The 15,438-nt window shown below is 36.2% G+C and overlaps 1 protein-coding gene across 1 annotated transcript in view; it reads left to right on the top strand.

The window, feature by feature from the left end:
- The window catches only part of rnf213a (ring finger protein 213a), a 194,609-nt gene that overhangs the window by 49,379 nt on the left and 129,792 nt on the right, over positions 1 to 15,438 (top strand). Inside the window, exons 30-40 of the mRNA NM_001353835.3 lie at positions 443 to 567; positions 678 to 773; positions 859 to 980; positions 1,059 to 1,190; positions 4,749 to 4,825; positions 4,911 to 5,064; positions 5,151 to 5,286; positions 7,602 to 7,796; positions 10,310 to 10,440; positions 12,309 to 12,466; positions 12,600 to 12,809. Coding sequence (NP_001340764.1) covers positions 443 to 567; positions 678 to 773; positions 859 to 980; positions 1,059 to 1,190; positions 4,749 to 4,825; positions 4,911 to 5,064; positions 5,151 to 5,286; positions 7,602 to 7,796; positions 10,310 to 10,440; positions 12,309 to 12,466; positions 12,600 to 12,809 — 1,536 coding nt within the window. The remainder of the gene's footprint in view (positions 1 to 442; positions 568 to 677; positions 774 to 858; positions 981 to 1,058; positions 1,191 to 4,748; positions 4,826 to 4,910; positions 5,065 to 5,150; positions 5,287 to 7,601; positions 7,797 to 10,309; positions 10,441 to 12,308; positions 12,467 to 12,599; positions 12,810 to 15,438) is intronic.

Raw genomic sequence — 15,438 nt, 5'->3', positions numbered from 1 at the left:
TATATATATATATATTTATTTATTTATTTATTTATATATATAAATACTAATTTTAAATTGCAAATAAAAACACTGCTCCATTGTCTTTAGACCAGCTTTTATTTGTTCAGTGGCGTGGTATATTTCAGTTTGCACAAAATAGCAATGCACCAATAATGCGCTGTAACACACCTCCTTTCAGACCAGCACACCCATGGGTGCAGAAATGGGTGCAAATGCAATTGCTTCACAGTTTCAAAACATTAAAATGATACCTGTATCTAGCTCAATCTAGCAATAAACAAAACAAAACACATGCGTTGTGCATGGCGCCATATTGCGCCAGTTGAATGATAGGCCCCTAGATGTTTTAGAACCATTTCTCTAGATCAGTTAGAACATTTCAGTCTTATCAAGTAACAACTTGTGCCCCACAATTCAAATTATAACTTTTATCCATTAGGTGACTACATTCTCCAGGCTTCTGACTGCTTCAGAAACTCAACAGCTACAGAATGTAGTTCAAAACATAGAGCTTCTCTCACTACAGCAGTTTGACACGGAACAATCATTCCTCAAGAAAATCAAGTATTGTTTTTATATTCATCATCATTCAATCATTACATCTTATTACCACGATGAAAACGCAATTTAATCACTCCTAGTTAGATTAATTAAAACCTGTTTTCTGTTTTAAGAAATTATTTGGAAAACACCACCGGGGACAAGATACTTCTCATCCAAACTGATTTTGATGAAGGCTTCCAAAAACTAAACGTCATTGCATCTGCAAAGTAAGTTGAATGTGGTTGATGGAACATTTTTTGTTGTTCAGTAACTGTTAAAGCGCCATGATTTTAATGTGAAATATTTCTTTAGGTATTCTTCCATAAATGAAATCAACAAATTCAAGAAAGAGGGCAGCGGAAAGATTTTTGTGTACTTCATCACTAAACTACCCAGAATGGATGGTGGAACGTCCTACATTGGATTTAATGGTGGTAAGTCGAGATGAACTGTATCATCCTCTTACAATCGGTGTTTTTTGAGGAAATCTCACTGAATGTTCTTTAACAAAGGCCCATGGAAGTCGATCCATATTGATGACCTCAGAAGACCCAAAGATATTGTCTCGGATATAAAAGCCCTGCAGGGTCTGACCATCAGCCAGCTGTTTGAAGAGAAAGCAGAGAAAGTAGATGAAACAGAAGGTCAGTTGATTCAAAAATATTGAAAATTTAAGGTGTAATCAGCATTCAGTAAGGATAACAATGTTTACCTGTGAATGTGCCAAATATCAAGATACACTATATCAAATCAAATCAGGCCTTTATTTGTCACATACACTTTCGTATAGTGAAATGGAACCTCCCCGACCATACACAAACATCACAATTTTGGGGGAGACAGGTCACAGGAGGTAGCGTTCAGAAACAATAAGCAACACTACTTGCTTAGTGAATAAGCAACACTTCTTGCTTATTCAACATTAAATACCTCTTTGGCACAATATCTTGCACAATATTGTTCTGTCTTGTGTAAAAGTACTTGGATTGTTTGTCTTACCGTACGTTCACACCGAAAGCGGCGAGAGCGTCAAAATAGCCGGAAGTCATTCATTTTCAATGAGAGCCGGCGGCGAGGAGCAGCGCGGCGCGTCTTCGCCGGCGTGAGCGTCGAGGAGAGTTGAAATGAAGTCAACTTTATGGTAATGAGCTATGACGCGGTTCGGCGGCAAGCAGTCAGAATGAAGACGTCCATCGATTGATAGCAGTTCAGAGAACACAGACCTGTGAACTTTGGTTCCGACCACAGTTGTTCCCAAGGGTTTGATTATTGCGGTCGCCGGATTTCCAATTATTTACAATTTTTTCCTACAGGAACATACATTAAATAAGTTATTGACGAGTTACTGATGTGCATCAATGTTATATAAATTTATCTTAAAAAAGCGGGAATCTCACGCGATGTGACAGTACAGAACAGTACTGCTGCTTCAGGATATTTCAGACATATGGACACATATTGGATAAATAGAGCAAAGCCACACCACACGCAACTTGATCTTCCATTGTTGTATGAATTTGATAAGAAGTGTGCAACATTTTCACGCTAGAAACATGTTTTATGCAGGAATGTAACTGATATGCTGCAACGGCTCCTTTAAATACTAGATCAATGTAGCGAGTTTTGACGCTCTCGCCGCAGGAGCTGAAGGCAGAGAGCGTTGTCGCCAGGGCGGCCAGAGCGACCTTGGACGCTCTCGCCGCTTTCGGTGTGAACGTACGGTTAGGCTATGTGTATAGTGTAATGGAAATTCATTTTTAGATGAACATGTGTAGTGGAAACTTGTTTACTACTCATTTTTAGACTTGTGGGTCCAATGGAAAAGTCACTTGTATTTATGTTCACAATAAAGACTATGTGTACATTTTCTTTATACAGCCACTTTCCTGTACGTGCTTATCTGGTCCTTGTCTCCATCCTAAGGATTCTCCCTAAAAGGCTATGTGATGTTTAACTCTAAGGATTCACATTAATGAGATTTATGGTTGCTCAGGAAAGATGTATTGTTGTTAGGACATATAGCAGAAACAGCGGAAACGCCTGACGCATGTACAGAAAGGGCCTTATTAAGATTTGACCTCGTAACAAACCAGATAAAAGGGTGAACATGAATAACAACTTGACCTCTAGTTGATCATTTGAAAAAGTGGCAGAAGGTCGATTTTTCAGATGAATCATCTGTTAAACTGCATCCCAATCATCACAAATGCTGCAGAAGACCTTTTAGAACCCACATGGACCCGTGGTTTTCTCAAAAATCAGTCAAGTTTGGTGAATTAAAAATCATGGTTGGGGTTACATTCAGTGTGGGGGCGGTGTGATAGATCTGCAGAGTGGATGGCAACATCAACAGCCTGAGGTATCAAACATTTGTGCTGCCCGTTACATTACAAACCACAGGAGAGGGCAAATTCTCCAGCAGGATAGTGCTCATCTAATACTTCAGCCTCCACATCAAAGTTCCTGAAAGCAAAGGAAGTCAAGCTGCTCCAGGATTGGCCAGCCCAATCACCAGATATGAACATTATTGAGATGGAGAAGGCATTGAAGATGAATCCAAAGGATCTTGATGAACTCTGGGGGTCCTGCAAGAACGCTTTCTTCGCCATTCCAGATGACTTTATTAATAAGTTATTTGAGTCATTGCAGAGATGTATGGATGTAGACCTCCAAGCTCATGGAAGGCATAAACAATATTAATTCTTTTTCCAAGAATTAAGCAAAGTCAGACCTTACTGTCCTAATTAAATAATTAAACATTAAAGCATGATCAAAGTTAAGTTATTATTTAAAGTTATTATTAAAAGTCAGAAATGAAATACAAAGTTTACAAACACATAACACTTGTGGGCTGATTCAGGATTTCTGAGTCCATTTCAGTGCCGGAAGCCTTGTGTGTGTGTGTGTGTGTTTCTCAGGAGGAAGGGGGGCAAAGGAATTCAATTGAAGCTTAGGGCAACCATCTCTGGCTTACCTCTAGCCATGGATGACCCGGGCTCAAACAAACCGTGTCATCGTCTGGGTGAACAGACACGATACAAAGAAGAACAAAATCTGCCGCGTCCTGTTGCTGTTTTACAAGACTGTCTGTGCGAGCGGTATGCGCTTTCTTCCGGGAGCGCGTGATCGCATCTATATTTGATATAATAAACTTTTTGAGCTGATGATAATAACGTGTAACGTTACGTGATTATTGAAGTGTCTCCATCATCTCATCCATTCAGAAAGAAAAGGACAAGCGCGAGAGTAAAGCGCGGAATAAAGGAGAAACCCGGCAAAACACAGGAGCAAAAGTGTTTAACAACCTGAATCATGAACAAACTGCCATGTTTATCTTAGCCTTTTGGACTATTATGAACTGGGAATAAAAAAATTATTCTCTAACAGAGTTTACATGTGCTGCTGAAGATTACAGACACAGATGAGAGGTTTGCGCTGACTGTGGGCTATATTGCGTGTGTTTTTGAACTCAAATAAGTACTAAATGTATGATGTTTGTAGTTTTTCTGTAATTAATAATATATCGGAGACTGTTAAGGGCTGCATGTGTTCATATATGTTGTATTTATATATTTATTTAATATAATTGCAGACGTTACAGTAGCCTATTTCACACTGTCATTGATCTGCAGTTATAATCAACTCCTGTTCATAGAAAAGTTAGTAATAAACATTTATACACAATTATTTATGTGTATAAAGCATCTGTTTTGTGAGAAGTGCTTCTCTTATGATATGTAAACGACCCATACAACTTTACTGTAGACATTTATTCGAGCGACCATGACGTCGACTTAAACTTTGTCGTACACCACGCCCACCAAAAAAGTACCCTTTGTGGTGGAAACGCAAGCCTGATAAAGGTGACCCGTACCGACCCGAACCGTACCGTACTGTACCAGTCAGTGGAAACGAGCCATTAGTGAGGTGTCACAGAGGCACAGACTTTGTGGCACCAGGGGTCATAAACACTTGCAGGGAAGAAGACCCAGACCCCTTTTTAAAATCAATACGTAATTTTATCTCCGGACCGTAGGTTACATGTTTATGTAGCACCATAATCCTGCAAGAAACGACATTACATTGTACTTTATGTCCAAAAATGTGGCAGAATGACATTAAAGCTCAACTTGACTTAACTTGAATTGAACATTCGCAAGAAATCAAAGTGTTTTTTTTTATTATTATTACTGTACTTGCAGCCATGGAAGTTGAAGACATGTATGCAGGAGGAGAAGATGAAGAAGACGAAGAGAAAATGGAGCTAGAAGAAAATAACGTGAGTCAAATCCTCGATATATTTGTAGTATGTTTCTTACAATGTAAAGTACAGTAAATTTATTTGCATTGCTTGCGCTCTTTAGGGCTGTAAGGATGTTCTGGACACCACAGCACTGGTGCGGAGCTGTGTTCAGAGTGCTGTTGGCATGTTAAGAGATCAAACTGAGGGAGGCATGCGCAGCACCAAGAGAGTAGAGATTCTGCTAATGCTTTTGGCTGAAGACCAGACTCTACAAGGTGAGAGGCGTCACTGTTTCTATTGTTGATTTTGTTTTTGCAGGTCTTATAAGAGATCGCTGATGTTTAAATGTTTATGTTACCAGCTGAATTTCTGAAAACTTTAAAGACCCGACTTCATTCACTATTGGTTGCTCACGATGACAACACTATCTCTGCCAAGAGCTGGGTCTCCAGAGAAGCACTGAATGTGGATGCATTGCATGAGGGTGGGACTTTTAGGTAAGTTTGGTTTCAGATTCTGACATGAAATCTTATTTATTCTACAAAGTATTTCTTCTTTATGTGAAAATCTGTACTGTATACAGGGTTCCCACACTTCTTGAAAGTACTTGAATTTCAGACTTATGAATTCAAGGCCTGGAAAGTACTTAAAAAATAGGTCCTTGAAAGTGCTTGAAACTAAAGTGCATGGTGTTATTTCAACAATTGTACTGTGCTGTTTTCAAAAACTGAATGAAAAATTGAACATTTAAGTCGTATACATTAAAAGGGCTTTACATTAACACCTGCCAAATGCGGGTAGATTTCAGCTCTGACGGGTTAGACATACACCTCCACTAGCCACTTTGGCTGGTTGGAAATCATTTTTAAATTGTAGTTCTCTTAAAAGCAGGGTTCGACAATAAGCATGGCCCAATATTAGTGCAAAATGTGATCTTAGAATTGAGAAGCAGCAAAACTGACAAAAAGAAAGCCGAGCAAAAGAAAGAAGGTACTGAACGAGAGGATGTGATGCCTGCGAATGTTAAAAAGCTACCGTTTACTGAATTGTATTTTTAACAATAATAGGGCTTTAATGGGAGATTACTCCCCGTTTATGTGTAGTTAACTGCTGATCTGGGACTTTTAGCCAGGACAGATTGCTGTGCATATTTTAGATACATGACAATACTTTTTTTATTTTAATGTTTTTTTTTTTAAAGAAAAGTTTTGTTAAATTAAAAAGTGCACCTATAAAGCTGAATTTTCTTTTTTTGACACATACAAAAATGTGGCTAAGAAATACTTATTTGGTGTGGTCAGAGATAAATTTGGTAAATCCTTAATGTTGAGCCCTGAAAAGTCCTGTATAATATAAACCGATTGCATTGCGACAACCCATTTGCTCATGCACACTGAGCAAACTAATACACAATACACACAAAAAGTGAAATGAATAAGAAGACATGTGGACATAAGAAAACATCTAAATCAAGTCATTTTAGCATGTTAAATTAATGCATATAAAATATGTTTTCTACGTCTAACAAGAAAAGTGTGGCTAGTGTAAATGGTGAGTGGCTAGTAATGTTGGATCTACTATAATGAATCTACTAAGTATGTACTAAGTAATGAATCTACTAGCCACAGTGGCTGGTGATTAAAAAGTTAATGTCAAGCCTTGTACATAAACAATTATTATTATTATTATATATTATCTTATATATATATATATATTATATTATCTTATATATATATATATATATATATATATATATATATATATATATATATATATATATATATATATATATATATTATATTATATTATATTATATTATATTATATTATTATATTATTATTATATATTGTCAAATAATGCATTTTATCAATAGAAACTGAATTTGAATATTAGCAGTATTGAATTTAATTAATTGTATTAAATTTCTTTGAACATGGCTTTATAATGGTTGTTCAAAATGATCAACATTTTTGAAAATGACACATTGAAAATATCATCGTTATGACATTTTATTGTAAATAGCTCTCTGTAACTCTCACATGGTCGCCCACTGAAGCTAAGCAGGGCTGCGCCCGGTCAGTACCTGGAAGGGAGGCCACATGGGAAAGCTAGGTTGCTGCCGGAAGTAGTGTTAGTGAGACCAGCAGGGGGGCGCTCAACCTGCGGTCTGTGTTGGTCCTAACGCCCCAGTATAGTGAAGGGGACTCTATGCTGCTCAGTGGTTGCCTTCTTTTGGATGAAATGTTAAACAGAGGTCCTGACTCTGTAGTTGTTAAATATCCCATGATGTCCTTCGAAGAAGAGTAGGGGTTTTACCCCGGCATCCTGGCCAAATGGGCTCTATGGCTTCTGTCCATCATGGCTTCCGAACCATTCTTATTGGCATCATAATTGGCTTCATCACTCTGTACCCTCTCCACCAATCAGATGGTGTGCAGTCTGGTGCAATATGGCTGCCGTCACATCTGCTGCACGCTGGTGGTAGATGAGATTTCCCCTAAAAATGTGTAAAGCGCTTTGAGTGTCCAGAAAAGCAATATATAAAATGTAAGGACTTATTATTATTATTATTATTATTATTATTATTATTATTATTATTATTATTATTATTATTATTTTTATATTAAGTGTAAGTGAAATGTTAAGGAGTTTCATGGCGCTATATATGCTGGAGGTTTAAATTGCAAAGGTGCTCGATTTTAAATATTTACGATTTAAAAAGTTTTTGTATTTGGTGTCTATGAAAGAGTGGGAACCCTGTGTATAGCTAAAATAACTTTACATACAATATTTGTTCGCTTTTGGTTTTTAGGCATGCCTTGTGGAGGCGAGTTCAAGCTGTAGTCACTCCCTTTTTGGCACAACTTGTATCAGTTGTCGACCGTGACTGCAATCTAGACCTCTTGCTGGATAGAAATTCTGGAGAACCCTTGAAGAAACTGTGGCTGGAAATTTTTAGAGATGACAAGTTCCTGAGTGTGTCGCCTTACACAAGGACGGAAAACAAGTATGTGATTACTCCAAAGCGACTTTGAAACGATAATTAAAGGCTGATTTATACTTCTGCTTCGAGTGATCACCATAACCCACAACGCATTCTGTTTGTGTTGCTCTGCAATAGCACTTTCGAAACACTAGCCGGCAGCAGTATTTTTATGTTCCTCTTTGTCGAGTTTCTTTATGACGCCTGTTTCACACCGCAAGCGTCAGCGGCGCATGAGCAGAGCGTGAGCAGCGCGTGTGTTTTCGGCGTCCATGTTAACAGATGAGAGCTTTCATACCGCACGCAGCAGCAGCGCGTCAGTGCGAGGCGTGAGCGTCGCCGAAGCAGCAGTGCAGCGATAGTTTCGGCGCTGGGTCTATTTTTGACGCGCTGCTCACGCTCAATTAAAGTGACAGTGCATTGATCATGACCAAAACACATTGAATGACAGTAAAAAGTAGCAATTTTACCCAATAAATACGTTGATAACGTCAAATGGTTTATATATAGTCATTCAAATGAACTTAAAACGATTAAAAACGGCAACAAACATTTATTTAGGCCCGAACTACAAAACCAAATGTAAAACAATTTTAGTATCAGTTTTGCTTAAGTTGCACACTAGTGTTGTAGGAGAGGGAAAATAGAATATTTACGGGATTTGTAGTCCATAGAGAAGTGTATTGTGGGTAGTGTAGTTCGACACGCATGCTGGATTATGTGAGCTCGCTGTGTTCTGTGCAGCTGAGCAGAGGAAGAAAGTTTTAATCGGCTTTGTTTTATGTTCACTCGAGTTATTCCTACCGGGAGTGCACTGTTTGCACTGTGAATCTGACAACACGAAAATAAGTAAAAGAATGGCATGCATTGGTAACTTTTGTCCGTCTCATCCTCTGCACGAGCATGAATTAACAAGCTTTTATTCTGCCGCAGGACATCACTGAAGCGGAGAAAGTAAGACTAGTTTGATCATGTATAAATATCATTATAACTATATTGTATAAATATGATTATAACTATGTCTACAGCAACCTGATAATCAAAAAACATATGATATGATATCACAGGCGATTGTCCTCTGACTGTAGACACTTCTCATATAAGTTAGCTTGAGAAGCATACAGTACTATTTGATCTATAATATTTGTAAAATAAACATTTGCAGGTTAAAGAAACAGCATAGGAGTGGCTTTGGTGCAGATGAAAAGTTTAAAAGGTGTATTTGTATATAGAGAGACATGGGTAACTAGATAGAATAGACAGAGATAGGTTGATCTCTGCAGCAGCTGCCCAAGAGCTGCGCGCTGCAGACGCAGCTGGTGTGAAAGGCAAACGCCTGCGTGCTGCTACTGCTCGACATACGCGCTGCTCCTGCTCTGCTCACGGCCCGCTGACGCTTGCGGTGTGAAACAGGCGTGAGTGTTTTGTTTTTTCTGAATCTTGCCTTAATGTACACCAAAATTCATCCCGGCACGGCTACATTACAGCTTCTAATTAATTCAAAACATTCATTCATTGTTGTTGTTTTTAATAGCGGGTGATAATCGCACCAAAACGCATTAAAAGATAAGTGAATTATAACAGCGCAAACTTTTCTGTTACCGTAGTAGGGCTGTGCGGTATTTGTTTAACACTTTAAGGTGACGTGCTGACAGACTGATTACTTACTGATAGGTGCGCGATGCGTGAGGCCAGCAAACACGACGTAGCTTTCAGTTAAGATGAAAACGGTTTCCATAACTATACTTTATTTATAGATGAAGGTCTGTAATTCTGCATACAAATACTTTACGTTATCTTGCTTGAGTAGTTTATTGCCATTTCTCTCTACTTTAGGATGCATTAATACCAATCTGTAGGTCTATTGAAGACATTCATAAATATTCCTAGCAAATCTAATAAATGTTGGAGACATACTCACTACATAAACGCATCTGAATCGCACTTCAGCAGTGTTTATTTGAGAGCGCACAAGAAGATCTGCGCTTGAGCAGCGTGTTTGAGGGTGTGCAAGAAGTTTTGTGCAGGAGCAGAGGAAATCGGCGTGCAAGCAGAGATTGGCATGCTCGTATTAATGTTACATAAATGCGACCCCGACTTGTACTGCGCTGACCACATTTCTCCATTTGTCATTGAAATATGCCATATGTAGTTGGTAGTTTTGTGTAAAAGACCTGCCTAGAAAAAGTCCTAGAGGAAACACTGTTCAAGTAGCTCAAACTCGCTCATTCAGAGGCAGGAACCTAGCTGACCAATTACAGAGCTTGCTCTTTGCATCATTGCAACGTGTAGTTACATTTTTTGAGAGGTGTGCATCGAGTGCTATGTGACTGTGAGTAGGCTGTGCTGGACCATTCACAAGCTCTTGATGCAGAAGTAAAAATCAGCATTTTATTTAGTAAATGTCACTAATAGATGATTTGAGTACACACAAACATAGCTACTGACAACACAACAGCTAAACATTCACTTCAACATTAGTGTAAATCATTTTTCTGTCTTTAAATAAATGATGTAGTTACGCTGCATTTTTACAGCTCGGCTACAAAGACAATCCTGGTTCAGAACTACATGTCAGTTGACCGGAACAAGGGTTGTACCATGCCTTTCAGCTGGAGGATTAAAGATTATCTAGAGGATCTCTGGAAACATGCTCTGCAGCAAGAAGGTACTTTTACTGAACTGCTGTCCTTACGGTGTTTTTCTTCAGAACAATCACGAAACAAAAAAGTGCAGTTATCGTGAGAATACTATTGAAATGTTACAAGTATAAAGTCAAAATATTACAAAAAATAAAGTTGACATTTTTTTAGAATAAAATTAAAATATAACTATTATACAGTTGACATTTTTAAAAATAAAATCGAAATATTACTTGCACAAAGTTGCCGCTTTCGAAAATAAAGTAAAAATATAACTAGAATAAAGATGAGGTTTTCGAGAATAAAGTCAAAATATTCTGAAAATAAAGTAGAAAAATTCAAGAATTAAATAAAAATATTGCAAAAATTAAGTTTTTGATAATAGTCAAAATATTACTAGAATAACAGTGACATTTGTGAAAATAAAGTCGGAATATTAAGAGAATAAAGTAGAAGTATCAAGAAAATAAAATCAAAATGATAGTGGAACAAAGTTGACATTTTTGAGAATAATGTCAAAATATTACTACAGTACAGTTTTTTAGAGTAAAGTCGGAATACTCCACGAATATAGTAGAAGTACCTGTATCACAAGAATAGTGTTGAAATACTCCACGAATAAAGTAGACGTATTACTAGAATAAATTCATAATATTACATGAATAAAGTTGACATTTTCGAGAATAAAAATAAAATATTACTAGAACAAAGTTGACTTTATTGATTTGTGAGAATATAGCCGGAATATTACGAGAATAATGTAGAAGTATTTTGAGAATAAATTCAAAATATTTCTAGAGTAAAGTTGACATTTTCGAGACTAAAGTCAAAATATTCCATGAATAAAGTAGTCAAAAATCGAAATAATAGAATAAAGTTGACATTTTCAAGAATAGTCAAAATATTATTAAAATAAAGTTGACATTTTTGAGAATAAAGTCAGAATATTCTGAGAATAAAGGAGAAGGATTGTCAGAATAAAATCTAAATATTACAAGATTAAAGCTGAAATCTTTGAGAACAAAGTCAAAGTAGTTTTTTGAATAAATTAGAAATTAAAAAAATAAAGTCGGAATACTTCACAAATAAAGTAGCAGTATCATGAGAATAAAGTTGGAATATTACAAGAATAATGTTGACATTTTTGAGAATAAATTTTAAATATTACTCAAATAAATTTGACATTAGTGCGAAAAAAGTCTGAATATTTTCAGAATATAGTAGAAGCATCACGAAAAAAAAGTTGAAATATTGCAAGAATAAAGTTGACATTTTCGAGAATAATCACAATATTACTAATATATAGTTGACATTTACAAGAACACAGTTGAAATATTGTCAGAATAAAGTAGAAGTATCTCGAGAATGAAGTTGAAATATCACAAGAATAAAGTTGACGTTTTTGAGAATAAATTTAAAATATTTTTAGAATAAAGTTGAAATTTTCTGAGAACAAAGTCGGAATACTCTGCGAATAAAGTAGAATTATTATTAGAGTAAAATTAAAATATCACTAGAACAAAGTTGACATTTTTGAGAATAAAGTCAAAATATTACTAGAATAAAGTTGACATTTGTGAGAATAAAGTCTGAATATTTTCAGAATAAAGTAGAAGCATCACAAGAATAAAGTTAAAATATTACAAGAATAAAGCTGACGTTTTTGAGAATAAATTAAAAATATTATTATAATAAAATTGAAATTTTTGAGAATAAAGTTAGAATATTCTGTGAAGAAAGTATAATTATTTTTAGAATAAATTGAAATATTGCAAGAATAAAGTTAACGTTTTCGAGAATAAAGTCGAAATATTAGAACAATAAATTGACAATTGACTATTACGCCATTGTACCTTTTTAGCTATAAAAGCTGATTTTTCATTTCTTGTAACAGGTCACACAGTAAAGCAATTTGAAGAGTTCTTTTGGAAGACTCCCTTGGGAAGGTACATCTCTGAAGCAACTAATGAAATGCAGATGGAGTTTTTCTACAGGTATCTCCAGGATTTTATCTCCATGACCATGAATGTAACATCAGAGGTGGACTTCGAGGTGAGAGTCAGACCCTTTAAAAGACTTCAACCACAACATCTGCACATCCAAGCAGATACACTTGTTCACTAGGTAATATGAGATATGTTGATGGCATGAAATTAAATTTGAAAGGTATGTTTTTATCTGTCAGGTTCTACGTGGAGCCTTTACATCCAGTGTAAATGAGGTTAGAATTGCTCACGAAGCACATGAGAGTGAAGCTCTTTCTCTGGTGTGGATTCACGTTGCCTACCATCATTTCAAGAACCGAATACAGAACCTCCACCGGATGATGAGTTTAGAGCCTCAGATTTCCCAGATGCTTCTGGAAAACAGATATGCCAGCGAGGGCAAAGAGTTGGTAAGTGCTTGAAGTTTTTACATAGATATATTAGTTAAGTGGCATCTGTAGCAACTCTCATGGAAACAAAAAAACAACAACAAAAAAGTATATATATATATATATATATATATGTGTGTGTGTATATATATGCATACATACAGTGCTCAACATAAATTGATATACCACATTTAGAAAATATTTTTAATATTCTCAGTGAATATACTGTAGGTAATATATTTTGGTGCATTTGAACAAAACAGATTTATTAAATGGATTTATTTATCAAAATAATATTTTGTCACCAAACATCTTTAGAAATAGAAAGATGATCCATTTAAATCCAGGGGAACTATTTGGGAAAATATTACAAACTACAAAATATCAAAACAATTTTAGATATTTTTGTTTATCTTGAATGCTTTTATTTAATATTTTTTCTACCCTATGATCCTACCTTATGTAAGTTTACACACACTCTAAAAAAAGGAACATTAAATGTCTGATAGTAAATAATACTAAACGTTTATTATTTTAGGTACGATAGGATTACCTAAATGATATACATTTGCTAAATGCCAGAATAAATTTGATTAATATCTAGACAGTCAAAAGTTTACCTACATTTCCTTGGTTTTTTTAGCTTTGCTTTTATCCTGTATAACTTTGGTGAGATGTTTTGGGTATCCTTCCACAAGCTTCTCACAAAAGTTTGAAGGTAATTTGGCCCATTTCTCCTGACAGAATTGAGTAAGAATTGCTCGCACAAGCTTTTTCAACTCTGCCCACAAATTTTTTCTATAGGATTGAGAGCAGGGCTTTGTGATGGCCACTCCTAAACATTCACTGTGTTGTCCCTAAAGCATATCATAACTAATTTGGCAGTATGCTTAGGGTCATGGTCTGTTTGGAAGACCCATTTTTGGCCAAGTTTTAATTTCCTGGCTGATGTCTTGAGATGTTGCTTCAGTATTTCTACACAATGTTCTTTCTTCATGATGCCATCTATGCTTTGAAGTGGACCAGCCCCTCCTGCAGCAAAACAGCCCCACAACATGATCCTGCCGCCCCCATACTTCACAGTTTTGTTCCTAGGCCTGTAAGCTTTCCCCTTTGTCCTCCAAATGTAACACTGGTCATTATGGTCAAACAGCTCTATCTCAGTTCCATCAGACCACAGGACATGTCTCCAAATTTTTATTATTTTTCCCAGTGTAATTTAGCAAATTGTAATCTGGCTTTTTTTGTTGTTGATTCTGGCTTGTTGATTTTCCTATGTTGTCACACAAGGAAGCAGTGTGTCTACAGTTGTGCCTCCAATTAACTCAAATGTTGTCAATTAGCCAATCAGAAACTTCCAAAACATTGACATCATTATCTGAGCTTTTTCAGAGGCATAATGATCTTATTGTATGTAAACTTGACTTTCAAGAAAAGTTATAACAATTTCTCAAAAAATAGCTCTCTCATTATTCTGCTATTAAGCATAACACAAACAAATGTGATAGTTCTAACTTACCTAAAAGAGAAAAAGTTTAGTCACATTAACATCTGACTTTTTTTTTTTAAATGGTTATGTGTTTTTTATACCGGGTATACTTCTGGTTTCAACTGTATGTCTTATAAATCTGTAGATAATCATGTACAACCTCACTATAACATCAATTATAACAACCTCACTAACAGAGTATTGTTATGAAAAAACAAAGCATTAGGATATTTAAAAATCCTTGGATTTTCAATGACCACAGTCAGAGTCAGGAGTCAGGACCTCGGCGCTCACTGAGCAGTATAGAGCGTTAGGACCCACACAGACTGCAGGTTTAGTACCCTCTGCTGACCTCACTAACACCACTTCCTAGCTTTCCTACAGTATGTGATCTCCCATCCAGGTACTGACCGGGCGCAGCCCTGCTTAGCTTCAGTGGGCAACTATGTGAGAGCTAGCTGCCGGCTAGTACAAATACATATGTATACTAATATGAAAATACACATTTTATATTGCACATTTAATTATTTCCTTTAAACCGAGCTGATAATTGGTCTCCGTGGCATGCAATTCAGACAAATACAGCTGCCTGAATCTACATAGAGTGGCAGACCTGTTACCTGGTTGTATATACCTTATGTATTAGAGCTTATTGTCTCATTTTCTTTGGTTTCAAGATGATTGAAATCATTTTATTTTTGTGGTTGTATTTGTTTGGTAATATAGCATTCACTGTATTTACTGTTTTCTGCAGAAATGTCTTCAAGGTAAGGTACTACAATGTTCTGCATGCACGTCAGGGTTTTCTAATTAGTGCACTGCAAAAATGCTTATCTTAGAGCTTTTGTCTTCCTTCTGGTTCAATTATCTAAATACTCTTTCTTTAAAGCGAAAACAAGGTTATCCCATTGGCAAGTTATTAGCGTGTTTTTAAGGAAAAACTTGTGTAATTTTTAATTTTTATTTTTGAAAGCAAGACATTGGGCTCTAGTTTGACGATCCATGTGTAAAGTGCAGGGCGCAAAAGCGTTAAGGGCATGTCTGAATCCACTTTTGCTATTTTGAGGATGGTAAAATTCATTTTGCGCCGTGGCGCATGGTCTAACAGGGTTGAGCTTATTTTCTTAATGAGTTATAGGTGTGTTTTGAGGATAAACCAAT

This window comes from Danio rerio, chromosome 3 (genome assembly GCF_052040795.2).
Source record: "Danio rerio strain M-AB ecotype USA chromosome 3, GRCz13ab, whole genome shotgun sequence".
Taxonomy (NCBI): Eukaryota; Metazoa; Chordata; class Actinopteri; order Cypriniformes; family Danionidae; genus Danio; species Danio rerio.
This window is presented reverse-complemented; position numbering and strand designations above follow the sequence as displayed.